The sequence below is a fragment of the Schistocerca piceifrons genome, chromosome X (assembly GCF_021461385.2).
Source record: "Schistocerca piceifrons isolate TAMUIC-IGC-003096 chromosome X, iqSchPice1.1, whole genome shotgun sequence".
NCBI lineage: Eukaryota > Metazoa > Arthropoda > Insecta > Orthoptera > Acrididae > Schistocerca > Schistocerca piceifrons.
The window spans coordinates 73650043-73677710 of record NC_060149.1 but is presented as its reverse complement, the minus strand read 5'-3'; the positions used below and the strand labels follow the sequence as shown (position 1 = coordinate 73677710).

General features: G+C 42.2%; 1 protein-coding gene and 1 non-coding gene across 5 annotated transcripts in view; one reads left to right on the top strand and one right to left on the bottom strand.

Moving 5' to 3' along the window:
* The window catches only part of LOC124722008 (GDP-fucose protein O-fucosyltransferase 2-like), a 97686-nt gene that overhangs the window by 47185 nt on the left and 22833 nt on the right, over nucleotides 1-27668 (top strand). For all 4 annotated transcript variants that reach the window (XM_047247184.1, XM_047247182.1, XM_047247183.1 and 1 more), the window contains one exon: nucleotides 4601-4735. In XM_047247184.1, coding sequence (XP_047103140.1) covers nucleotides 4601-4735 — 135 coding nt within the window. The remainder of the gene's footprint in view (nucleotides 1-4600; nucleotides 4736-27668) is intronic.
* Nucleotides 22803-22877, bottom strand: Trnas-cga. Its single transcript has one exon. It is a non-coding gene; the product is annotated as a tRNA-Ser (tRNA).

Here is a 27668-nt window from a genome sequence, read left to right as displayed (position 1 = left end):
TCCTGTGTAGCTTGTAGAAGAGTGCAACTTTTTTAATGAAGCCCGTGAAGGGGTATCACTCTTTCAAGATGGTTTCTGTAATAGTGAATATTAGTCCAATGAATAGGGAATGCAGGTTAGGGACTCACAGTGAGATTGTTTCATCAAAATAGGTTGTGAATTAGAGGTAAAATAGAGAAACTGATAATGATCTCAGCTGTGGGATTTGTTTTTGCATCAGACTATCATGTACATAGAGAAGAAATACTAAGACTTCCTTTAGAGGGGTACCTTACAGTATTTCTGTGTGAGGAGTTATTGCAGATGGCAGAATTGACCATTTATGCAAAACGTGATGTTTCGTTCAGAATAATTTACATAGCAAAATATTCTACAGACAAATATTTGAAAGTTATGTTTGAGTGTTTGTATTTTCAAATAAAAAATTTTCTGTTTTAGTTGTACAGATCACCCAGTTCAGATTATTTTCCTCTCCAGACTTGACAGTATGCGAAACTCATTTTTAAAAAAGACATAATGTTAATTTTGTGTTGGGATCTCAATATTAACTGTTTCACAGGTTCTCCACAGAAAGGAAGGTTTATTGGATCAGCTTGAGTCGTACAATCTGATGTATACAGTGTTTTTTCAAACTAGGGTATATGGACAGATGCATATAGATAATATCTTAATAGATTGTTCTGTAGCAGAGGCACACAGTGTGAGAAAAATTGGTTATGACCCATCAGATCATGATGCATAAACATCAAAACTGTAAGAAAATAATGCCAAGTCATGTCCTGAGATAGTAAACAAAAGATTTAGAGATATTAGTCCATTTGCAATGCAGGCATCCAAAGACTGTCTCAAATGGCACACTTTTCTATCTTTACCATAAGAATAATCTTTTGCATAGTTTCAATCTATTACATCCTATGGTATAAAATTTTGGAGGAATTTTATGCAGTCCCAAAGAACGTTCTGAGATAAGAACTAGATAATGAAAATGATCTGCTATGTCAATTCACAGACTGCGCAGGCAGTTGTTCAATTGTGTTAAGAGTTCTTACTCTGCAGTCTCTATACATAATATTACTAATCAGATATACCGTATACTTAGACACAGTGGAGTGGATTGTGGGCCTCAGCAATAAAGACAACTAGCTGTATCATAGATTGAACCATGTCAGAGGTGTATATGTGGAGAGGCCAGATTAACATATGGTTCTTGAAAAGGGGCAAGAGCTTTTTTGTGGTTGCAAGGCAACAGTTTTAATGATTGACCAATCTGGCCTTGTGACATTATCCAACGTAGCCATTTTTGTTTGTACTATGGTGCTGTTGAAGGCAAGGGGAAACTACAGCCATTATACTTCTTGAAGATTTACAATTTGGGTGCATGTTTTAACGATGATGGCATCCTCTTGGATAAAATATTACGGAATTAAAATATTCCCTCATTTGGATCAACAGGCATGTACTACTCAGAAGGATGTCATCATCAGAAAAAACAAACATGGTATTTTATGGGTCAGAGTGTGGAATGTTAAGTCCTTTAATTAGGTAGTTAGATTAGAGGATTTGAAAAGGAAGATGATTAGTTTGAAGTTTAATGTACTGGGTGTTAATGAAATTCGGTGCTAGCAAGAATAGGATTTCTGTTCAAATGAGTACAGTGTTACCAACAAAAAATCAAATAGTAGTAAGGCAGAAGTCAGTCTGATAATGAACAAGAAAATATGATTGTGGATGGACTACGATGAATAGCACAGTGAATGTGTTGTTATAGCCAAGATAGGCACAAAGACAAGACCCACCACAGTAGTACAAGTATCTATGCCGACTAGCTCTGCAAAAGATAAAGAGAATTAGAGATATAATTGTGATGAGATAAAATAAGGGAGATGATATTTTATTTTATTTATTTATTTTTTATTTTTGAGGAGAGGGGGGGGGGGGGACATTTGACAGTAGAGAAGCACGAGAATGAAAAGTAGTAGCAAATTGTGGGCTATGGGAAGGGAATGAAAAGGGAAGCCACGTGGTAGAGTTTTACACCAAACCTAGTTTAATAACTGTGAACTCTTGGTTTAGAAATCATGAAATAAGGTTGCATACATGGAAGAGACCTGGAAACATTGGAAAGTTTTTGATAGGTAAGATGGGTTTCAAAACCAGATTTTAAACTGCAAAACATTTCTAGGAGCAGATGTGGACTGTGACCATAATAATATGTTTGTTTATTAACTGCAAATTAGAAGTGAAGAAATTAGAGAAAGGTTGGAAATGGAGGAGATGGGACCTGGATAAATTGAAAGAACCAGTAGTTGTTGGGAATGATATAGGAAGCATAAGGCAACAATTGATTGAAATGGGGAAAGAAATGCAATAGAACATAAATGTGAGAGATTAAATGATTACATCAGAGGTACATTTAGGTAAAAAGACAAAGCCCCGTAGAAATCCTTGGGTAATGCACAAAATATTGAAAGGAGAAAATACAAAATGCAGCAGATAAAACATGCAAAAGGGATTATAGAATGGAAAGCACACAATTGACAGAAAGTGTGAAATGGTGATGCAAGAATGGCTGGAGGAGAAGTGTGCAATTGTGGAAGCGTACAAGACTGCAGAGGGAAGGATCCACATAATATCTACATATAGGAAAGAAACTTCAGGACAATATGGAAAAAGAGGAGGAAGAATTTGAAACAAGGCACTTGGAATAGACCACATTTCTTAAGAATTATTAAGATGTCTGGGAGAAACGACAAAATTATTCCACTTTTTATGCGAGGTACATACCTTCAAACATTCCAGAAGAATGTACTAATCCAAATTCCAATGAATGGAGCTGCAGAAAGGTGTGAATGTTTACTAACTGTCAGTTTAATAAGTCATGAATACAAAATACTAACACAAATTATTTACAGAATAACAGAAAGATTGTCTGAACCTGATCTCAGGGAAGATCAGCTTGGGTTTTGGAGAAACTTTGGAACATGCAAGGCAGTACCAATCATACGACTTAGAAGACAGATTGAAAATAGGCAAATGTGCATTGACAGCATTTGTAGACCTACAGAAAACTTTTGACAATTTTGATTGCACTCTCTCTCTCTCTCTCTCTCTCTCTCTCTCTCTCTCTCTCTCTCTCTCTCTCTCTCTCTCTGAAATTCTGAAGGTATTAAGGATAAGACAGAGGCAGCAGAGGGCAGTATTAAAACTTATACAAAAACCAGACTTCAGCTTCAGTTATTTGGGTTGAAGGACATGAAAGAGAGGCAGTAATTGGAAAGGGAGTGACACAAGGTTGTAACCTATCCCCGGTGTTATTTGATCTGTACACTGAACAGGTAGTAAAGGAAACCAATGAGAAATCAGGAACAGGAGGTAAAGTTCAAGGAGCAGAAATAAAAACTTTGATGTTTGCCAATGACATTGGAGTTCCATCAGGTGGTAAAGGATGTGGAATAACAGTTGAATGGAATGAATAGTATCTTGAAAAGTGTTTTTAAAATGAACGTCAACAAAAGTAAAATGAGGATTATGGAATATAATTGATTTAACTTATCTGATGCTAAGGAAGTAAGATTAGAAATGGGCTGCTGAAAGTAGTAGAAGAGTTTTGCAATTTCAGGAGCAAAATAATACACAGTGCCTGAGATAAAGAGGATATAGAACTTAAAACTGCAAGGCTATACTGAGAAAGCGATATATTTTAACATTGAATGTAAGTTTTGAAGGGGCGGGGGTTAGCTTCATATGAAATTGAAATTTGAATAATGATCAATTCAGACAAGAAGAAGATGGGAAAATGAGATAATTAACAAATGTACTGAATGAGATCAAGAAGAGAAAGGTGATGTATAACCTGACTAAAAAAAGATATAGAAGAAACAATTTGCACTTGGATTACAGTTCCTGTGCACTATTTAACTAGTTTCATTTTCTCTAGGCTTCTAACACAATTTAAAAAAAAGAGCTATTCACCCCATATTTTCAAATCCAATTTGAAAGACTTCTTACTGGCACAGTGATTTTATTATGCACAGGAATTCCTTGGAGTTGTTTATACCCTTGCACTATAAAATATTATTCATTCTGTAACCACATGTAAAACTGTGTGTGTGTGTGTGTGTGTGTGTGTGTGTGTGTGTGTGTGTGTGTGTTCCCAGTCTTCTTATTTGGTTTTTAAATTGAATTATCTGTATATAAGAAGTTATCAAAACTTAAATGTTTGTTAAATGCAGATTGAGAAGGTTGTTTTTTGAATAGTACAGTTCATGATGCCAGTTCTCCACTTCAGGAATAGTGACATCTGGAGATTGGAATACATACTGTAAATGCTAAGAACAGTTAAATATCAGCAGTGTATGTGAAGGAATACTGATTAATATATCTGTTATGATTTCTGTGTACTTAGATTTCAATGAATTAATTGCTGTTTCATTCATTGTTAAGTGGTGACCAATTGTGTTGTTTCACAGAGTATCATAGTTTCATAATTTGAGTATGTTTATAATAAATTGATGCTGACAGCTATGCAGGAAAAATTCTAATTTCTCTTAATCACACAAACATAATATAGTAATTTTATCAACCATTGCTGTTCTTTTAGGAAAGTAACAAAAGATGGGATATGGAGAGGAAAATTCTGGGGCTATTCTAACCTCACAGCTACAGATTTGAAATGCATTTCTTTTCATGGACATGTCTCGCTTCTGGTAGACATTCTGAAAAACATACATAAGAGGTAAGTTTTTTTTACAAACATTTTTTCCTGTCTAGCTTTTCAGTTAGCCCTTCAGCCACAAACATTCATTTGGTTGGTCATACTGAATTTCATATTTTTAACAACAAATTATGTTTTATTTTCTCCACCATTGAAGATAATTGTGCTGTGCAAATAATTTCCACTTTATACATGGAAAAAGTGCTGTACTGTTTGGGGGGTGTACTGAAAATATTGTGTTTCAAAATATTTTAAACTTTGACATTATTTTAGTGAGTTTTTAGTTAAACACAATCACGGCTTCAGACCTGTGACAGTGTTTTTAACTTGTTTGTGAGGATCTCTTGGTTATACTGCCTACCATTTACCCATTACAACTTGTAAGCTTCTTTTTGGTCAGAGATTTATGCTTGGGGTCAGTGGAGAGAGATTTGTAGCGTGTTCAGTGAAAGCAGCTACGAATTGCTTGGGTAATGTACACTAGCAGTGTCAGGCACAATCTGAATATAAGTATTCTGAATATTATAGTAAGAAAAGCACTTTGATTTGTGTGTAAGAAACATAGAGAGAAGAAGTGATGTAATGCAATTTCTGATCATTGTGCTCTTTGGTAATGTTTTAAATTCCAAACCTCACCCAAGTTTCTTACAGAGTCAGCACATGAGACATTGCTGACAAGGTAAGGGCTATATACTCTCTTATTAATTTCAGTGGTGCACTATTTCACAGACACAGGCTGTATACCAGAACCAGGTCCCCTAGGCGGCTCACATCTCTTTTGTGAATATGTTCTTAGCCACCTCAGGGCCCAAGCTCCTTTCACATGCTGCAAGTCTGTCCTTTTACTATTCTTTTTTGCTCTCTAGCTCTCCATTGGATGACCTTCTTGATATCAATTGTGCTTGGATCTGGTTTGTCTGTGTTTGTGAATTTGGACACTTGTTTTCTTCCTTTCTGGCATTCTACAACTGTTCATTTTTAACTATATGGTCCCCTTATTGGGTTTGATTTGCTCCTCATCTTCCAAATCGTGCAGAAGTGCAGATCATCCAGAAAAGGTTGCCCAGTGCAGCATTAATTCCACCTCTTGTGCCTCCTTTCTTTGCACTCTACCTTTGTTCCAATCAGATCAAGAAACCACATCAGTCTTGGGTATTATTTGTGTTAACAGCTTTTTCAGTATTAGATAATGACATTTCAATTTTTCATGTAGTGAATCGTTTGACGAGCTTTGATGAGGTAATAGATTCTTTCACAGAAAGGAAAGCATGTCATGTAAAGCTGTAGCAAGATTAGAGAGGAAAAAATGCTAGGAGCTAAGTATTGAAGAAATGTGTACTTTGTTGCTTGTCTCTTTCCTTTATTGGTTTTATGTATCCTAGATTTAATTTTATGACACACAAAACAGCAAGTTATTAGCTAATAGGCAATAAAGAGTGCAAATTTTCTGAAGAGTTCTTGTTCTCCCGATTACAAATAATCCCATCCGCTATTAATTGCAGGCTGTCAAACTGGCCGACTGGGAGCAGGATAGGCACCACAGGACATTTCAACTTCCAACTGTCCTGAATATAGTTTGATGGCATCCAGTACAATATATACACATTTCAATTCCACAGTACGAAATACAGTGACGTGCGATAGATGAAAGCTTTATGAAGAGGCGTGGCACTGCACTTTGGCACACTTAAGACCAAATAACATGTCTTACATTTCCTCAAACACACGTTTTATGTTTCAGACTTTTCAGAAAGATGTGCGTTACAAGATGAACATATTTTTGAATTTTTTTTAAGTATTGACCCGGTTCGCAGATATCGTAGATCCTAGGCTGATGCGCATAGCAGTCTGAGCTATAGTGGATAGTGTTCATTAGTTTCAGATTTTATTTTATTTCCACCTTTCTGACTGTCAAGCATTAATTGCCTTGCAGAACAATGAAGTTATTTTTGTCTGTTTTCTAAAGAAATTGACTTTTATTAACCTTTTCCGCAGAGGCAGCCAATGTATTTGAGATGAAATGTATTTGAAATGAAATGTTAACTTCCTCAGTACTGGCTAGTTTCAACTGTTCACTGCATTTCAAGTGCATGTTTTCATCTTCTAGCATGTATGGCATTATGCCATAATAAAGAACCAAACATGATATAATACAGTACTGGTGCTCCAAGAAAATTTACATCCCAACAACTTGACTGAAAAGCTTAATATCAGGTCGAGGTCTACTTGATTGGGAATCTGAACATATGAATGTGCACTTTAAGTATGCACTTTAAATGTGCACATTTTAGTTATGGTTCACGAAATTCTGATGCTCTTGGAGTATCTTCTGATGTCTTGTTTCTTTTATAACATAATGTATGATCTTTCACTGTTTTACACGTACGTACATACGGTCTTCCTGCATCATAGTAGCTGCGTAAGCCCGGTGACGCCTGTTATCTGCGCTCTCTGGCAACTGCTGAAACGAACCTATTTCTAACAGGTCGCAGGAAAAACATTGCGATTGTTCGTTTGAAAAGCGTTACTTTAAAAGTAAATATCCTTTTACATAAGTTGAACTATGTTCGAGAATGTACCACGAATTTCTTAAATCACAGAGCATTTGACTGTCATTTAAAAATCAGCTCTTTGATGACTAGCCATTTAGAAGAATTTCAAACCCCGAAGATCAGACTTTTGTCATTATTAAAAATTTTACTGGCACATTTGTGTGATTCTTAAAGTGTAACACACGAAAAAAAGATTAACATTATATGTGAAATCATAGCTTCTCTTGCAGCTTATTAACCTTAGAGACCAATATTATATGTGAAAGCTTTGCTTTTCTTGTAGCAACACTATATATATTAATTTAAACTATTAACTTTCCCTGTCAACAGTGATGTTGCTGTTGGCTGACTACATCACGTGTCCTATGCTCTGAATATCCGCTATCATCGGCTGCCGAGATCACATGACAAGAGCTATGACTGGCCTACAGGAACATATCGCAATATCAATTTCAGTGATTCGGAAAGTAACATGCGGTGTTTGGTGGAATTCCAATGTATACTTTCGTAATACGAAAATACGCAGCGTACATGTTGCTGCACATAAAAGATATTTCCAAAACGTGTATTTTTCTCTGAGTTTCATTTTCTAAAGTGCCGGGAAAATATACTGTCATTTAACATGGAAAAAGCGTGTTTTCACCTGGGAGAAAGTGTATTTTTAATTGGGAAATCCGAGAAAAATCCAGGAATTTTTCTTCCTTGTCCAAGTATACAGCCTGAATAATCTTCTCAACCTGGACCCCATTCTTTTCTGAACAAGCCCAATGCATTGTAATTTAGGAAGTGTGACATTAGGACCATAAGGTTGTTCTACACATATCCAGTCATAAGCCTTGCTGTCGCCGTCCCCCAAATACTGTGTGTATCTGAATCTCTGTTTGCCACTGAACGATAAAAAGTCATGAGAACTCTTTCTACTTCCATCCCACCACTTGGACCAGTATAATTCATACTCTTTCTCAGTTTCACTGCCACAAGTTTTACAGCACTTGCTTAGAATGTCTACATCAATTACTTTGCCTGTATCAAATGATGTAGCTGTCATGACACCATTTAGCAAAGCGTGGCCACATTTCTGCCAGCTGCATTCAAAACACGCGCGAATATCACCACTTTCACTGTCATCACTTTCCTTGAGTGCTTCTTCAGCTGCTTCCTTCATGAGATGTTACAAATTTCAGCAACAGCAGTTCCAATAATTTTATTGTAAGTCATAAATTTTGGAGGTAGATTTGGAATGTCAAGTGATGCAAATAAGAGTTTGCGTGCCTCCATCCGTTTACCAATAGATCTGAAACCATAAACTAGCCTGATGGTATTATCATACAAATTATTATTTGCTATTTCTGAGGTGTCATTGCTGTAGCAACTGCACACATTCTGTACAATTAACGTCTGTTTTGACACAATCCCTTTGCAAAAACACCGATTCTCTCCCAAGGATACGTCACCCCCACATATTCTGCACACAGTATTTTTGAAAATGAAATCACTGGGTATGCTAAGGTTCACCGCAATATTTCCAAACGAATGTTCGTCTCCACAAGCTAACTGGGAGGAAACTCCTTGAAGACACTGCAGTTTCTTTCTTGAGGTGCTGATTATCTGTGCATTTCACGTTCTTGCTTCCTTTGACCCGCTAACATCATTTACCTTTATGTATATTTCCTCTGAATTTTAATTTAGGTGAGAATTTATTTATTTGCAGCATTTTTATGAAAATATGTGAAACCAGACAAAATAGAAATCAGCACCCACTCCACTCACAACAAACTTCATAAGTACAACCAATAGTGCTCGAAAACAATAACAAACATGATCAGAACGATGAGTATCGCTAGTAGATACAGGGTAGGAATCCTTGACATGGTAAAACAATAAAAGCAGGAAATAATGCATAAGGAATAAAAGAAACCTGTGCATTATCTCCGCATGGTGCCAAAAAGAAGGTGTAACTTTTAAATGCCAGATCACACAGAGTATCAGGAAAACTGTCATAACTCATGAAAAAATTGCCATATTTATATGAAGTAAAAAGTGTTTAATGCAAGAAGTAGTGGGCATTTCAAATATACAAAAATCTAAAAATTGGTTTCTGATCCCGTTTGCTTTCATTCTCCCCTTAAGGTCATGATGATGTACAGGTGTGATGTGAAACCATATGTCCCACCACTGATGAGGTGCTTCAGATGCGTATGCTTTGGCCATATGTCATCCCGCTGTATGGCAAATCCAAAATGCGGCAACTGTGGATGATCACTCCACAAAGGTAGTCCTTGTGAATGTCGACCTTGGTGTGCCAACTGCACGGAACATCAGCCTCCACAGTTGGCAGTTTGCACATTTTTCAAGCAAGAAAAGAAGAGCCAGGAAGACAAATCTATTAACTGTCTGTCGCCTACTGAGGCACAGAAGAAATATAAATGCCTACATCCTGTGGATATTATGATAAATTACTCTCTAAGAACAAAACCACTTCCCCCTTCCCACACACCTTCTCCCCACCCCCTCCTCCTCAACCTTTCCCAAACCAGATCTATTACCACTTGCGTGAATCTTTCCCACCAAAGGTTATGAAGGAAAAGAAGAAGAAGAATAAAAATTGTGACGTAAGAATCGCGACAAGGCTCCGCTGGTGCCCCTGAAGACACCAGGTCCTCCCAAGCAGTCGGATTTTGAGCCAGTGTTTGTGGAGGTTGGTCCATCGACACTGGTGACAGGCAGTGATCCTGTGGTGTGACCAATCCTCCTGGCCCATTTGCTCCTAACCTGGCCATCAGTCACGTGATCATTCACTGGAATTGTAACTGTTACTACTATCACCTACTGGAACTACAACACTGTATGTCCTCATCTGCTGTTTGCAATGCCCTCCAAGAAACTCACTTCACTGGTGATCATTCTCAAATGCTCCATTGTTATCGTCCATTGTGTTGGAACCACACTGGTCCCAAGAGGTTTTTACAGCTGCCATTAGTGAATGGATTCCCCTTCGTACCTCGTTGGAGGCAATAGCAGTGCGGGTGCAAACGACCTCAGCAATTACCATTTTCAACATTTACCTACCTCCAGGCAGACCACTTACTTATTTTTAAGTGACCACATTAATCCAACAACCCCCCCCCCCCTTTCTTTCCTGCTTGGGTACTTCAACACACACCATCCCCTGTGGTGGAGTACCATTTCGTCTGGTAGGGGTCTTCTAATTGACCAGCTTCTCGCATACCTTGGCATATGTTGTGCTGCTGCACAGCAGATGCCTCAGTGATGGTTCTCTTACTCAGTTTAGTGCTTCCCCTGGCACCGTTTGAGCCTCTTCCCATAATCTTGTAACTTTGCTACATTGGTCACTGTATGATGACCTTTGTGTCAGTAACAGCTTTGCGATGATCTTGTCGTTTGCTTGCCACTGTCAGACAGACCAACTGCCACGTTCGATGCTTCATAGAGTGAGCGGGCATTTGTATGTCTCTGCTGTTATGATCATTTATTCTGCTGAAACTCTACTATTCCTCTTTCTACAGGTCCTCCTCCCCCCCCCCCCCCCCCCTCTCCTCCATTGGCCAGAGCCATGATGGTAGACCAAAGACATTGCAATAGTTATTCACAATGGCTAATGAGCCCTGCAACAGTACTAACGACTTCCTTCGCAGACCAACTTAATCACTTTTAAGCGGCTTTGTGCTAAGGCTCACTGTTTAAACAAACACAGTAAGAAGGAATGCTGGAAGTGCCATGTCTCTCTCTGGAGTCGTATGCCTCTTCATCTCAGGTGAGGGCTAGGCTCTGTGATCTTATGGGCTGCCAACATTCATCAGCTGTTCTGGGTCTTGTTATACAGGATGGTATTTTTACCAATTCACCAGTTCTTGCAGAACACCATATCAACCACTTGGCAATAGCATTGGGGTCCTCTCCCTGTCCGGCTACCTTCATTCCCTTATGTTTCACTCCCCATAAAGCTGAATCGTATAATGAACCCTTCACTGGCAGGGAACTACTTCAGGTTCTTGCCTAGGCACAAGACACAGCCCCACACCCTGATTCAGTTCACTATCAAATAATCAAAGTTCATTTCAACAGAGTTTCATAGTTTTTGTGTGGAGAATGGCACAGCTCTGGTTCATATGGCATAGGCATTCACATATGGATATACAACATATGCCACCCATGGTGCACCACTCTACAGTGCTGGAGGACTGTGATCCCTGACATAGCATCCTGTGGTGGTGGTGGTGGTGGTGGTGGTGGTGGTGCTGCTGCTGCTGCTGCAACCCCCAGTGTTGTGCAGAAGACCATGTTGCTTCCAATGGACTGCTGAAAGGTTCGTCTGCACTTTTAAAACTCCACTGGTGAGATTGCACTGACATCATGATCTTGACAGAGTGATCAGTTTATTTTTATTTTGTGTATTTGCTTGAGGGAATGTTCACTGTACTGGGTACTATCTGTTGACAACTTTTACTTTGATTTGTCTACATAAGGACTTTAAGATTGGCCAGCTATCTTTTGTTTATGTGACATCTAACTTATATGTCATTTTCTTTATTATGCGTTTCTACAGTGTTGTCATAATAAGCCAAATAAATTGTGCTCATAACTGCAGACTTCTATGGTGGCGACGAGTCTTTTTGAACTCTCAATGCACCAATATACTGGACAAATGCAGAATTTATAACGCAGTGGCTCCAACAACAGCAGGAACAGAGACTTCTTGGTTGGCAATTACTGGAACAACAGCAACAGCAGTTGGCCTTACTACAGCAACACATAATGGCATTGTCCGTCAGGAATGAGACAACTTCAACAGTTCTGCCATTTTTTTCATTTCTGAATGATGTTTATGATCAGGAAATGTACTTATGACACCTCCACCATCACTTTTCTCCCTACAAGATTGGTGATGGTCAGTTTTTCTTTCGTGGTCTTCGTATTGTGTGTTGGATTTGCTCCTTATAAATTGTCCCGTACTAAACATACTGATAATTTGTCTTTTGCTGAACTTTGTAATCTTCTCTCAGGTCATTATAGAAAGCATTTGCTAAGATATCAATTTTACCAACATTACAACCAACCATCAGAAACCTATAAATCTTGATCACTGATCTGCAGGGTCTTAGTCACCATTGTGCTTTTGTGTGCTCCGACAAATCATGTCCCTGATCGTCTGCCAACTTCTTGATTTTGAACTTGCTTCTCCAACATTCGCCTGACAAGTAAGTTTGCTCCCAGGTTTTATGGCATGTGGATCCATTGTCTGACAAAGTCCTTAAAATTTCTCAGGCTTTTTAATTAACAAAGGAAACTGAAAGCCAGTAGGAGGTTCAGTCTGCTGTGCCCACCATTGCCACCTGTGTAACACTCCACACTTCCTGTAGGCACAGTAATTAAACACATGCTGTGTGTTATGCTGTGCTGGTGCACTGCCCTCGAGGCACAAGAACAGGGCGGTGACACTTCTAGTGGCTCTGAATGATCTCCCTCTCATAACAAATTTCAGAATCTTTTCTGTTTTCTCCATATCAATGGAATTCCAATCTGCATCGTGTACCTTCTTTTGTCCTCTGTGTTTCCACCAAAACCTTCGCTCCCTCAGCCCACATCGATACACTACTTGTTTTTTGTGTAGCGTTAGGGTTCACATTGCTAGTGTATGTTGGTAGTCCAACACCCAGAACCGTGGGTATGCTGCAATGTCTGGTTCTTCCATTTTGTTCCTTGCAGGATCTCATCACAGCTCTCCTACTGAAGCAGTGTACCCTGTTGAAACTGACACATCATGCTGCAAGTCAACTTGTCAAACTGGTAATCATGTTAAGAGTGAATAAATGGGAATTCCCTTTTCAGGTGGATACTGGAAACATCCTCTTCTCTTATGAACAGTGCTATCTACACTGCTTTGGTTAACTGCCTTATATATGGATCTGTTTACCCCCCCAGTTTTAGACAGGCTGTGGATATAGCTGTATAAGTTCATTTGAAACCTTGCTCTGTGCCTCATTTCTTGCTGGTTCTCCGTATTCCAAACATCCTTTTAGATGCCATTAAAGTGGAATTGGACTGATTGAAGTATGTAGTATGTAGTAACAGACTCGGACAGCGACGTGGAGCTGTCACAGCTGTCAGAGATCACTCCCTACCTTCTGATCTCACCACTTTTGGCACTGCAGTCTGCAAGCAAGTCTCTGCAAGAAGTGCTGTGGGAAGAGGTGATGTTCCTGGAGCTCATGTCACTTCACTTGGCGAGACCCCATGACATCTGATCGGCTAGAACCACATGCCTGCCATGCAGAGGACACTCATTCTCTTGTGTACCATCTTGAGTGAATGTTTACTATACCCGCCGCCATCTGTTGACAACTTTTGATTTGTTTTTGGACTATATATGGACTTAAATATTGGCTGGCTATGTTTTATTTATGACATTAAACTTATGTGTTACTGTCTTTACTGTGTGTTTCTAATGTGTCAGTGTAATAAGCCAAATAAACCTGCAGACTTCTACACATATCACCCCAGTGCACTGTCACAGTATGTTGGCTACCCAGGTGGAAGAATTCTCAGAATTTTCTGTTCCGGCGTTGGTCTACTTGACACACAAAAGTACTGATGGCCACAGCTGGCTTACTGAGCTGTAGAACCCGCAGACCACAGGACCTGGGGACAACAGCCTTTTGGCAGACCAGGCACCAACTCCCATGGACAACAGCAGCAGTTCCCTCACCCCCTGGCAGCACCACCATCTTCTGGGGTGCTGAGGTGTTACCATGTGTCTTCTAAGCGGGGTGGAGGGGGGGGGGATGCTATTTCGGGGTTCATAGCCCACCAGCATAACAGCATTGCGCGGCCTATGCCAACACTTCAGTGGCTGAACACCGCCACTGCAGTTCCAAGCATATGATTCACCTACAGGTGGGAGCGGCATCGGCACACTCCCAAAAGGGTACAGTCAGTGTGGACCTACTCACTTTTGCAGGATCGTGTGCTCGAAAATAGGTCTTAGCAAATCCTGGCAGCTCAATAGTGACTTCTCCATGAACAAGCTCTCTGGGCTTTATGCTGACTGCTGCTGCTGTTTGTCAATCAGAAGCTGTCCTGGAATTCTCCCACAGCCTGTTGTCTGGTGCCAGTCTACCTTCCAGGGATCTTCGTCTCTACGCTACATAGAGCAACCAGCAGTTGCCATGCTGAGACTTGGTCTTCACTGTGTGGACCTCCAGCACTTTGTTATTTTGGTTCAATGCAGTGTTTGTGTAATTAGAGAGTCGGTCGGTTGCTTTTGACCTGTACTTCAACTCTAGTAATTGATTCGCTTTCAGTGGCTGACAGTCCACTGGGTTTGTGTGTCTCACATGCTTCAATGATAGAGACCTAATTGTGAACTATTTCTTGTGTCGTATAATTTGACTCCAAAGAAGGATAATTGAAGCTTTATGTTTGTTTCAATAAACTTACTTTTCAATGTCTACCTGGGCTTTAGTTTGTGTGCATCAAACTCAACATGGGAGATTTCAGCAATAGGCTGTAGCCTTCCTTCATGATGGACGACCAGTTTGCTATCTTGACAACCTCTCTGTTGTTTTGGTTGGTGGTAAGTGGCTGCCTGACTAAAACATGGATTTATTTAAATTGTGTGTATCTGCCACACTTGTCTGTGAATTATGTCACCTCTCATGTAGTATGGTAACCAAGCTGTGTTTCGCACAGCCCTTCGGGAGCTGATTATAGGCTTGGGAACCCCAGGGTTCCTGAGCTGGGGAATGGTAAGCACCGCCAGTCACCTTTCACCATAAGCTCTGGGCATGTTTCAGCAACCACCACACGGCGTGGCAGTGGAACATTGTGTGTCTCAGGGAATGGTGATCTGGGCTGGACGTCCCAGATCGTGAGGATGGTATAAACCTCTATTAAAAAAAACATTCAACCTCAAGGTGTGCTGCGTACTGATGGAATGCATGGCTGTTGAGGTGGAACAGTTGTTTGTGGGCAACCTCTGCGGAACCTGCCGTACCTCAGTCGTGTAAGGCTTACTCAGGCATGCGGGGCTCTGTCTGAGTGGACCCTTACTTCCCTAGCTGATCGTGTGACCGAGATGATTTCGAGGGTTCCATCTTCTTCTCGTCCGAGCAGGAAGGGTGTACCGCCTGGGAGTATTCACACTCATTCATCCGAAAGAATGAGAAGGGCTAGTCCTCCTGATAATAAGAACACTTTGGACTGCAGTAACAGGACTCGTGGGGTCGTAAAGAACAGTGTGTTTCTGGTGATAGAGGAAGGAGGGGACATTTGAAAAAGTGACCCCCTTTTATATCCATAAGGGTTTGGAAGGCCTTGCTGGAACATTAAAATCTATAAAATGATTGTGTAATGGCTCATTGTTGGTCGAAACTAGCAGGTCAAAGCAGGTAGACCTTAAGAAATTGCAGAAACTGGGTGACTATGATAACATTGTTGAGATGCACACCTCTCTAGACTCCAATAAGGGTGTTGTCACATGCTGAGATATCGTGGACATGGACATAGAAGAACTGAAGCAAGAATCTGCATCCTAGCAAATAGTTGATGTGGAGCAACGAACACGCAGGGATAATGGAGCAACTGAAAAGACTGCCACTTTCATTGTCACATTCAATTCTCCGACACTGCCTGAACATTTCATGGCGGGCTTCCTTCGACTTAATGTTCGGTCTTACATTCAAAACCCTATGCGGTGCTATAAATGCCAGTGTTTCGCTCATACAACTATGAGTTGTGGAGGTGAAGCGATCTGCGGGAGCTGTGGAAAAGCCACTCATGACATTGGGACTGATTGCTCGTCTCCAGCGGTCTGCATCAACTGCTCTGGGAACCACCCAGTCTAATGCCGAGATTGCCCTGTTTTTGCTGAAGATTGCAAAATACAGCAGATAAAAGTGACCAAGGGGATCCCCTATGCCGAAGCAAAAAAGAAATTAAGGCGACGAAACCCTCTTTCTTTGCCACCTCATATTCTTACATGGTGCAGAAACCTATTCCCAAGGCAGACGCTTCGGCACAGATGACGCTTAATGTGTCTGTATCCACCACAAGCACCTTACTTCCATGTGTAGATGTCAAGGGAAAAAGAGTAAGAACAAAGCAATCCAGGCAGCTACACTAGGAAAGACCAATAACGGTCCACAGCAAGCATCCAGAAGGTACAAGAAAAGCAGAGTGCCTCTCAATGCCCCCTTTCCTCCTCATCCTCGGAGGGACAGGGTGCATGGAAAGGCTCATGACATTAGAGTCAAAAGGTGTCCTGAGCACCATCAGACATAATTCTTTCCGTCTGACTGATGAGGAGGATATCATTGAGTTAGATGACTTGCATCCAGGCAGCCCCTCCACTCCCACTCGCTCTTCGAGTGCTTCATCTCCCCAATGCAAAGATGGGGTAAATTAAAACCACACTGATGACATGGGTTCCGTACTGTAGAGAAACATGAATGGGTTCAGGACCAATGTAGAGTAACTGAAACTCCTAGCACATGAACGTCTCTTGTGCTTTTGTTTACAAGAAACGCATTTTAAAGATACAGATGTCCCTGTGCTCCAGGGGTATACACTATACCGCAAGGATGACCTATTTGGGGGAAAGGGCCAAGGGAGGTGTCGCAGTGTCTGTCACTAATGCGCACCACTCCTCTGCTCTCTCCTTGTCTACTGACCTGCAAGCAGTAGCAGTTCAAATTAATGTGTGTCGAAGGATTACTATTTGCTCACTGTATTTACCTGTGCAAGATTCACTAGACTCTGGGGCTCTCACAGATCTTATCGCGCAGTTCCCATGACCAATGCTCCTCCTGGGAGACTTCAATGCCCATCATGTCCTGTGGGACTCGACCAATACTTACCCTCGGGGTCGGGTTTTGGAGGGCCTCATGACATCTTACGAGCTGTGCATCCTCAACACAGGTACTCACATACATTTCTCTACTGGTACTGGGTCATTCTTGGCCATTGACCACTCTTTCTGTTCTCCCGCCCTCGCCTACTCTGTTCACTGTGTCATCGGTGACCTTCATTCCAGTAACCACTTCCCAATCTGCCTGCCTTCACGTACTAAGTAGCTCACCACCTGAAGTTAAGCCCCGAAAATGGATGGTCAGCAGGGCTAACTCAACACATTTTAGCTAGTTGGCTGTGTTCGAACACTGCGACAGCGTCAAGGATGAGTGGACATCACGCAAGTGATCCATCGTGCCACTGACTTCTCCATCCCACAGCCCTCAGGTCATCTTAGGAGGCTACCAGTACTTTGGTGGACACATGAGTGCCATTCCGTGATCCGGGAAAGGTGTGCTGCTCTTCGACATTTTAAATGCCGACCGACAACAGATAAACTTAGGGCCTTTCGAGTCGCAAGGGCCAAGGCTCGACAAGTTGGTAGGGATAGTAAGAATAGGTCATGGCAAACATTCCTGGCCTCCATCAACAGTTCCACTTCTTCTATAAAAGTATAGGAAGCCATCCGGAGGATTTCCGGTAAACACAGCCGTTTACCGATAGAAGCACTGCTGAAACAGGGGTGCCTCCAAACAACACCCAGACATTGCTCAGATGCTGGCCGAACATTCTGCATGAACTTCTGGCAAGCAGGCCAGGATCCAGCATTTCGTCACTATCGTGCAACTGTAGGGAGGGAAAAGTTGGGCTTCAGGTCCAACAGTTCTGAGGCCTACAACTCCCCTTTCTTCATGTGGGAGCTCGAATCGGCTCTGACTGAGATTATTGACACTGCACCCGATCACGACCAAATGTGGTAATGCATGCTTCAACATTTGCCAGCAGCATCAAAGAAAATCCTCCTCGAATGTTTTAATATAATATGGCAGATAGGCAACTTCCCCAACTCGTTGAGGGAGGTAATTCTGATCCCTCTCCTCAGATCAGAAAAGGACTGCATGTCCCAGTAGTTATCAGAGTATCACCTTAGCAAGCTGTGTAGGAATGATCCTGGAGTGAATGGTTAACTGTTATCTGGTCTGATTGTTAGAGACCAGACAACTCCTTAGCCGCTCTCAGTGTGGATTCCAAAGATTTCAGTTCACTGTCGACAATCTGACCCTCCTAGAGGCAGCTATTCAGCAGGCTTTCCTCCGTGAGCATCACTCTTCGATATAAGTAAGGCATACAATACTACTCGGAGACACTTTATTCTTGCACAACTGCATCAATGGGGCTTTCATCATTACCTCCCCATCTTCATATGGTCTTTCTTGTCTCAGCAGTTTTTTAGGACATGAGGTGGTGACACACTGTCCGATCGATTTGAGCAGGAGAATAGTGTTCTTAAGGTCAGTGTTTTAAGTATTACCCTCTTTACCATTGCCATCAACGGAGTGTCATATCTGTGGTAAGGAGTCCTGCACAGTGCCACTTATTTGTGGATGATTGGATGATTTTGCTGTTTTCTGTTCCTCCTATAGTGTTGCAATGGCAAGCTGTTAGTTGCAGCTTACAGTGCGGTGGTTAGAGGAGTGGGCTGCAAAGACAGATTTTCAGTTTCCTGAAGATAAGTGTGTGTGCATTCATTTTAATTGTTCACGTTGTCTTTGTAATTTGCCTGCCTTGAATATGGGGGACACCATTCTACATTTTAGATACACAGTGCGGTTTCTGGGCCTCATTTTTGACTCCCAATTGCCGTGGTTACCACACCTGTGAGATCTGAAAGCCAGAGCCCTGAAGGCACTGAACATCATCAAGTGGCTTAGCCACCGGTCTTGGGGAGTGGACAGGGTGTGTCTCCTTCAGTTTTATTGGGCTTTTGTGTGTTCGCGGCTGGACTATGGTTGCATGATGTATGGGTCAGTGAGGCCCTCTTACTCTTGTGTCATTGACGCTGTCCATCATCAGGGGATTCGGCTGGCCATGGATGCTTATCAAACTGGTCCCATACCTAGAATCTATGCTGAGGCGGGGGGGAGCACCACTTACCATTCAGAGACAGCTCCTCATGGTGCATCAAGTGTGTAAGTTCCTTGCAGCTCCAACTTCACCCGCACACCATACTGTTGCTTGTCCACCTCCGGAACACCTTTTTTCCAACCGTCCATGAGCCACGATGCCATTTGGGATCCTTGTGCAGCTTGTGCTGGAGTCACTCTGTGTGGAGCCAGTATGACCCCAAATCCAGGGTTTTAACCACCTGCCACCCTGGTTACCGGAGAAGCCCAGTTTGATTTTGGATTTCGTGCAGTACAGGAGAGAGAGCACTCCTGCTTCTATTTTTAATGTGATATTCTCTGATATTTTATCAGAGTACGACGATCATGTAGTTGTTTTTATGGATGGGTCCAAGCAGAGGGACTCTGTTGGTTGGTCTGTCGTTTTCCCAGATCGTGTCCTCAAGGTCAGACTGCCTCCAGTATTTACCATCTTCGACACAGAATTATATGCGATCTTGCGAGCACTGGAGCAGATGAGATGTTCTCCCAGTGTTAGATTTTTTGTCTGCTCAGATTCTCTGAGCGTACTTTACTCTCCCCAACATTTGTACCCATCAGATACTGTAACACAGAATATTCAGAATGCCCTCCTACGACTACAACAACTGTTGTGGTGGGATCTTTCTGCTGGGTACCTGGGTACATTGGAATTGCACTGAATGAAAGGGTGGATCGAGCAGCGAAGGAGGCGTGTCATAAACCTCCAGTATTTCAGTGTGCTATCCCCCTGCATGCTATCACCTCACTGTTGAGGTACAAAGTCGTGTCAATGGGAAGACTAGGGGCTGGCAGTGACCAATAACGAGGTCCATGTCATCAAGCCCACAACTCGGCCATGTGGTACTTCCTTCCAGCTACGTTGGCGGGATGAGGTCCTTCTTACTTGTCTTTGCATAGGCCACAGCCCTATGACACATGGATTCTTAGTCTAGCGAGAGGACCCTTCAATGTGTGGTGCTTGTGACGTGCAGATCACAGTACACCACATTTTATTGGATTGCATTTTATTTGGCGACCTGCAGACAGCTGCGGATTTGCCAGCAGATCTGACGTCTATTTTATGTAATGATCAAATGAATGTGATTAGGGTTTTAAAGTTTTGTGAATTGTCCAACATTTTTAACAAGATTTATGGGAGATATTTTTAATGTGTCAAAGGGTGGCTGGCTCACCCTAGATTTCTGTAAGTGTTCAGCTAGTCACATTTCCCCATGCTTTTCTGTTAGTACTTCTGTGCTTTGTTTTCTGTGTTTTAATTTCTCTGTGTTTTAATTTCTTGATTAGCTCTCTTCCTACCTAATTGGTTTTAATGCATGTGAGAGTGCATGTGATCCAGAGTGACTGTGGTCATTTCGAGTGTGTGTGTGTGTGTGTGTGTGTGTGTGTGTGTGTGTGTGTGTGTAAAACACTTTTAGTTCATCTCTACATTCGTTTGTTTTTATAAGTGTAAGGGCGCTGATGACCTCGCTGTTGGGAGCCCATCAGGTCAACACACACACACACACACACACACACACACACACACACACACACACAGCGTTTTGCTCTTGTTTTGCAATATGCATGTTGATGAGGCACCCCTACTCACCGGTATAGACCAGTCCATAATCACAGCTAAGCTTGTATACTCGTAGTATGTGAAATTTGGCCATGTAGTCTTTGGTGGCATCCAGGAATACTCTTACTTTGTTGTTTCTGTTGTAGATAGGTTTGACTGCTCCTTTGTGTAGAATCTTGTCCACCCTATCACTGAGGCCTCATACTTTGTAGTTGGGGTATTTGCTATGGCAGTTCTTCCTGAGTGAGTGCTCTTGATCTTGTCTCTTGTTGTAATAGCATTCTTTATGGTATTCTCACTAAAGCTACTTGCTCTGAATGTGGTTTGTTGCCTCCAAAGTTCACCACCCAGGGTGCTCCTGTTACTGATTCAGTGTGCTCTTGTTTTTAGTGTGTGAATTTGAAAATTATTTTGTTTTGGGTGGTGATAAGACATGACAATCCAGTATCTGTTCATGATTGTTGGTTTTAAATACTGTGTGTCCGAGTTTCCTGTTATGTTTCTTATAGATCTATTCTTTCTCATTTCCACAGTGAACTGTATTCTGTCATGTTATTAGTTATGATGCTGGTGGAAAAGGCAAAGTTTATTTCCTCTGTGTGGTTAAATGACAAATGTCATCCACATTTTGTAACAAGCATTTAGGAAGAAGATAGATTCACCCAGCTACAAGTCATCAGATCAAGCACAACTGACTGTCAAAATCAGAATTTTGCCCAACTATCACCACATGCTTAGTGAAAAGCCTGCGCTGGACACATTGGAGATAGTTGTGAACCACTCCAACCACACCCTCAGTGAGGCAGTCAAGCAAGTGCTATCAAAGGCCACAACTTAGCATTGGCTCTGCAGTGGGTCTCCACAGAAGAAATAAGAATCAGTGAAAGTTTCACTGTGTGCCCTGCTCCGAGTAGAAGCAGAGAAGATTAGACAAGAGACAGTCAAGACCTTGCTACTTGCAAAGCTGATGCAAGTTAATATCTGAAGGGAAAAACAACATGCCATGTTAGAACTGAGAAATAATCCTGATATTTTAGTCCTACAAGTTGACAGTGGCGACGTGTCCATCATTGTGGACTCTATGGACTACAGTTCCAGGATGAGATACCTCATCAAAGAGCCCATATAAATAGAACTTAAGAGTGACGCTAGTGCCAAGATACAGAAGAACACTCTAATTAAGGAGTCAAGATTACAGAGTGACACAACAAAAAAGGTCATACCTGAAGTTTCAATAGCACCAAGGATTTATGGACTATCTAAGGTACGCACAGAAGAATATGCATTAATTCCCATAGCTAATTGTATTAATTTGCGTACATACCATCTGGCAAAATGCTTAACGAACAGGCTGGGCCATGATGGATCATACAGAGTTGTATGTTCAGGACACTCTACATTTCATTGAGTGCTTAAAGGTCCTATCCATCTCATCCACAGAATTAATGGTGAACTTTGATGTCAAATTCTTGTTCATCAGTATCCGCTACGGGACATACTGAATATTCTACTTCAGTGTGCTGAATCATATACAGAGTAGTCCATTGATCGTGACCGGGCCAAATATCTCACGAAAAAAGCGTCAAACGAAAAAACTACAAAGAACAAAACTTGTCTAGCTTGAAGGGGGAAACCAGATGTCGCTATGGTTGGCCTGCTAGATAGCACTGCCATAGGTCAAACGGATATCAACTGCGTTTTCTTTTTAAATAGGAACCCTCACTTTTTATTACATATTCGTGTAGTACGTAAAGAAATATGAATGTTTTAGTTGGACCACTTTTTTCGCTTTGTGATAGATGGCGCTGAAATAGTCACAAACATATGGCTCACAATTTTAGATGAACAGTTGGTAACGGGTAGGTTTTTTAAATTAAAGTACAGAACGTAGGTACGTTTGAACATTTTATTTCGGTTGTTCCAATGTGATACATGTACACAGAATGAGATTTTCGCTCTGCAGCGGAGTGTGCGCTGATATGAAACTTCCTGGCAGATTAAAACTGTGTACCCGACCGAGACTCGAACTCGGGACCTTTGCCTTTCGGGGGCAAGTGCTCTACCAACTGAGCTACCGAAGCACGACTCACGCCCCGTGATACATGTACCTTTGTGAACGTATCATTTCTGAGAACACATGCTTTTACAGCGTGATTACCTGTAAATACCACATTAGTGCAATAAATGCTCAAAATGATGTCCGTGAATCTCAATGCATTTGACAATATGTGTAACGACATTCCTCTCAACAGCGAGTAGTTCGCCTTCCGTAATGTTTGCACATGCATTGACAATGCGCTGACGCATGTTGTCAGGCGTTATTGGTGGATCACTATAGCAAATATCCTTTAACTTTCCCCACAGAAAGAAATCCGCGGACGTCAGATCCGGTGAACGCGCGGGCCGTGGTATGGTGCTTCGATGACCAATCCACCTGTCATCAAATATGCTATTCAATACCGCTTCAACCACACGCGAGCTATGTGCCAGACATCCATCATGTTGAAAGTACATCGCCGTTCTGTCGTGCAGTGAAACAGCTTGTAGTAACTTCGGTAGAACATCAAGTAGGAAATCGGCATACATTGCACCATTTAGATTGCCATCGATAAAATGGGGGCCAATTATGCTTCCTCCCATAATGTCACACCATACATTAACCCGCCAAGGTCACTAATGTTCCACTTATCGCAGCCATCGTGGATTTTCCATTGCCCAATAGTACATATAATGCCGGTTTACGTTACCGCTGTTGGTGAATGACGCTTCGTCGCTAAATAGAATCCGTGCAAAAAATCTGTCATCGTCCCGTAATTTCTCTTGTGCCCAGTGGCAGAACTGTACACGACGTTCAGAGTCGTTGCCATGCAATTCCTGGTGCATAGAAATATGGTCTACATCTACATGATTACTCTGCAATTCACATTTAAGTGCTTGGCAGAGGGTTCATCGAACCACAATCATACTATCTCCCTACCATTCCACTCCCGAACAACGCGCGTGAAAAACGAACACCTAAACCTTTCTGTTCGAGCTCTGATTTCTCTTATTTTATTTTGATGATCATTTCTACCTATGTAGTTTGGGCTCAACAAAATATTTTTGCATTCGGAAGAGAAAGTTGGTGACTGAAATTTCGTAAATAGATCTTGCCGCGACGAAAAACGTCTTTGCTTTAATGACTTCCATCCCAACTCGCGTATCATATCTGCCACACTCTCTCCCCTATTACGTGATAATACAAAACGAGCTGCCCTTTTTTGCACCCTTTCGATGTCCTCCATCAGTCCCACCTGGTAAGGATCCCACATTGCGCAGCAGTATTCTAACAGAGGACGAACGAGTGTAGTGCAAGCTGTCTCTTTAGTGGACTTGTTGCATCTTCTAAGTGTCCTGCCAATGAAACGCAACCTTCGGCTCACCTTCCCCACAATATTATCTGTGTGGTCTTTCCAACTGAAGTTGTTCGTAATTTTAACACCCAGGTACTTAGTTGAATTGACAGCCTTGAGATTTGTACTATTTATCGAGTAATCGAATTCCAACGGATTTCTTTTGGAACTCCTGTGGATCACCTCACACTTCTCGTTATTTAGCATCAACTGCCACCTGCCACACCATACAGCAATCTTTTCTAAATCGCTTTGCAACTGATACTGGTCTTCGGATGACCTTACTAGATGGTAAATTACAGCATCATCTGCGAACAACCTAAGAGAACTGCTGAGATTGTCACCCAGGTCATTTATATAGATCAGGAACAGCATAGGTCCCAGGACACTTCCCTGGGGAACACCTGATATCACTTCAGTTTTACTTGATGATTTGCCATCTATTACTACGAACTGCGACCTTCCTGACAGGAAATCACGAATCCAGTCGCACAACTGAGATGATACCCCATAGGCCCACAGCTTGATTAAAAGTCGCTTGTGAGGAACGGCGTCAAAAGCTTTCCGGAAATCTAGAAATACGGAATCAACTTGAGATCCCCTGTCGATAGTGGCCATTACTTCGTGCGAATAAAGAGCTAGCTGCGTTGCACAAGAACGATGTTTTCTGAAACCACGTTGATTACGCATCAATAGATCGTTCCCTTCGAGGTGATTCATAATGTTGGAATACAGTATATGCTCCAAAACCCTACTGCAAACCGATGTCAATGATATAGGTCGGTAGTTCGATGAATTACTCCTACTACCCTTCTTAAACACTGGTGTGACCTGCGCAATTTTCCAATCTGCAGTTACAGATCTATCGGTGAGCGAGCGGTTGTATATGATTGCTAAGTAGGGAGCTATTGTATCAGCGTAATCTGAAAGGAACCTAATCGGTATACAATCTGGACCTGAAGACTTGCCCGTATCAAGTGATTTGAGTTGCTTCGCAACCCCTAAGGTACCTACTTCTAAGAAACTCATGCTAGCAGCTGTTCGTGTTTCAAATTCTGGAATATTCCATTCACCTTCCCTGGTGAAGGAATTTCAGAAAACTGCGTTCAATAACTCCGCTTTAGCGGCACAGTCTTCGGTAACAGTACCATCGGCACTGCGCAGCGAAGGTATTGACTGCGTCTTGCCGCTTGTGTACTTTACATACGACCAGAATTTCTTCGGATTTTCTACCAAATTTCGAGACAATGTTTCGTTGTGAAACCTATTAAAGGCATCTCGCATTGAAGTCCGTGCCATATTTCGCGCGTCTGTAAATTTTAGCCAATCTTCGGGATTTCGCGTTCTTCTGAACTTCGTATGCTTTTTCCGTTGCCTCTGCAACAGCGTTCGGACCTGTCTTGTGTACCATGGGGGATCAGTTCCATCTCTTACCAATTTATGAGGTATAAATCTCTCAATTGCTGTTGCTATTATATCTTTGAATTTGAGCCACATCTCGCCTACAGTTGCATAGTCAGTTCAGAAGGAATGGAGATTGTCTCTTAGGAAGGCTTCTAGTGACATTTTATCCGCTTTTTAAATAAAATTATTTTGCGTTTGTTTCTGGTGGATTTGGAAGAAATGGTGTTGAGCCTAGCTACTACGACCTTGTGATCACTAATCCCTTTATCAGTCATGGTGCTCTCTATTACCTCTGGATTGTTTGTGGGTAAGAGGTCAAGTGTGTTTTCGCAACCATTTACAATTCGCGCGGGTTCGTGGACTAACTGTTCGAAATAATTTTCGGAGAAAGCATTTAGGACAATCTCGGAAGATGTTTTCTACCTACCACCAGTTTTGAACAAATATTTTTGCCAACATATCGAAGTAAGGTTGAAGTCCCCACCAACTATAACCGTATGAGTGGGGTATTTATTTGTTACGAGACTCAAATTTTCTCTGAACTGTTCAGCAACTATATCATCGGAATCTGGGGGTCGGTAGAAGGAGCCAATTATTAACTTAGTTCGGCTGTTAAGTGTAACCTCCACCCATACCAATTTGCACGGAGTATCTACTTCGACTTCACTACAAGATAAACCACTAGTGACAGACACAAACACTCCCACCACCAATTCTGCCTAATCTATCTTTCCTGAACGCTGTCTGAGACTTCGTAAAAATTTCTGCAGAACTTATTTCAGGCTTTAGCCAGCTTTCTGTACCTATAACGATTTCAACTTCTGTGCTTTCTATTAGCGCTTTAATCTCAGGAACTTTCCCAGCATAACTACAACAATTTACAACTACAATTCCGACTGTTCCTTGATCCAAGCACGTCCTGTATTTGCCATGCACCCGTTGAGATTGCAGCCCACCCCGTACTTTCCCAAGGCCTTCTAACCTAAAAAAACCGCCCAGTCCACGCCACACAGCCTCTGCTAACCGTGCAGTCACCAGCTGAGTGTAGTGAACTCCTGACCTATTCAGCGGAACCCGAAACCCCACCACCCTATGGCGCAAGTCAAGGAATCTGCAGCCAGCACGGTCGCAAAACCGTCTGAGCCTCTGATTCAGACCCTCCACCCGGCTCTGCACCAAAGGTCCGCTGTCAGTTCTGTCAATGATGCTGCAGATGGTGAGCTCTGCCTTCATCTCGTAAGCAAGGCCGGCAGCCTTCACCAAATCAGTCATGGCATCCGGAAGGACCCTTTCCACATCAGGAATGACTCCACCCAGAATGCACACGGAGTGCACACTGGATTTCTTCCCCTCCTTAACCACCATATCCCTAAGGGGCCCCATTACGCGCCTAACATTGGAGCTTCCAACTACCAATAAGCCCACCCTCTGCGATTGCCCGGACCTTGAAGGCTGAGAATCATCCTCTGTAACAGGGCAGGCAGCTGCATCTGGCTCAGCCAGAGACAGTACCTGAAACCTGTTTGTCAGACGCACCGGGGAGGCTTTCTGATCAGCCTCCGGGGACGTCTTTCACTGCCTGCCATGCCTTGGAACGACCTCCCAATCAACCACAGGCGAGGGCTCAGCCCCACTGCGGGCAGCAACCGGGGCAACCACAGTGGCAAACCGATCTGGGGAGAGACGGGACGAGGTTGACATCCCCATGATACCCAAGTCCGGCTCCCCACAGTGGTGCCCATTGGCAACAGCCTCAAGCTGTGCAATCGATGTTGATGTAGCATTCTCAACACCGACATTTTTAGATTCACGATTCTCGCGCAATTTGTCTGCTACTGATGTGCAGATTAGTCGCGACAGCAGCTAAAACACCTACTTGGGCATCATCATTTGTTGCAGGTCATGGTTGACGTTTCACATGTGGCTGAATGCTTCCTTTTTACTTAAATAACGTAACTATCCGGCGAACAGTCCGGACACTTCGATGATGTCGTCCAGGATACCGAGCAGCATACATAGCACACGCCCATTGGGCATTTTGATCACAATAGCCATACATCAACACGATATTGACCT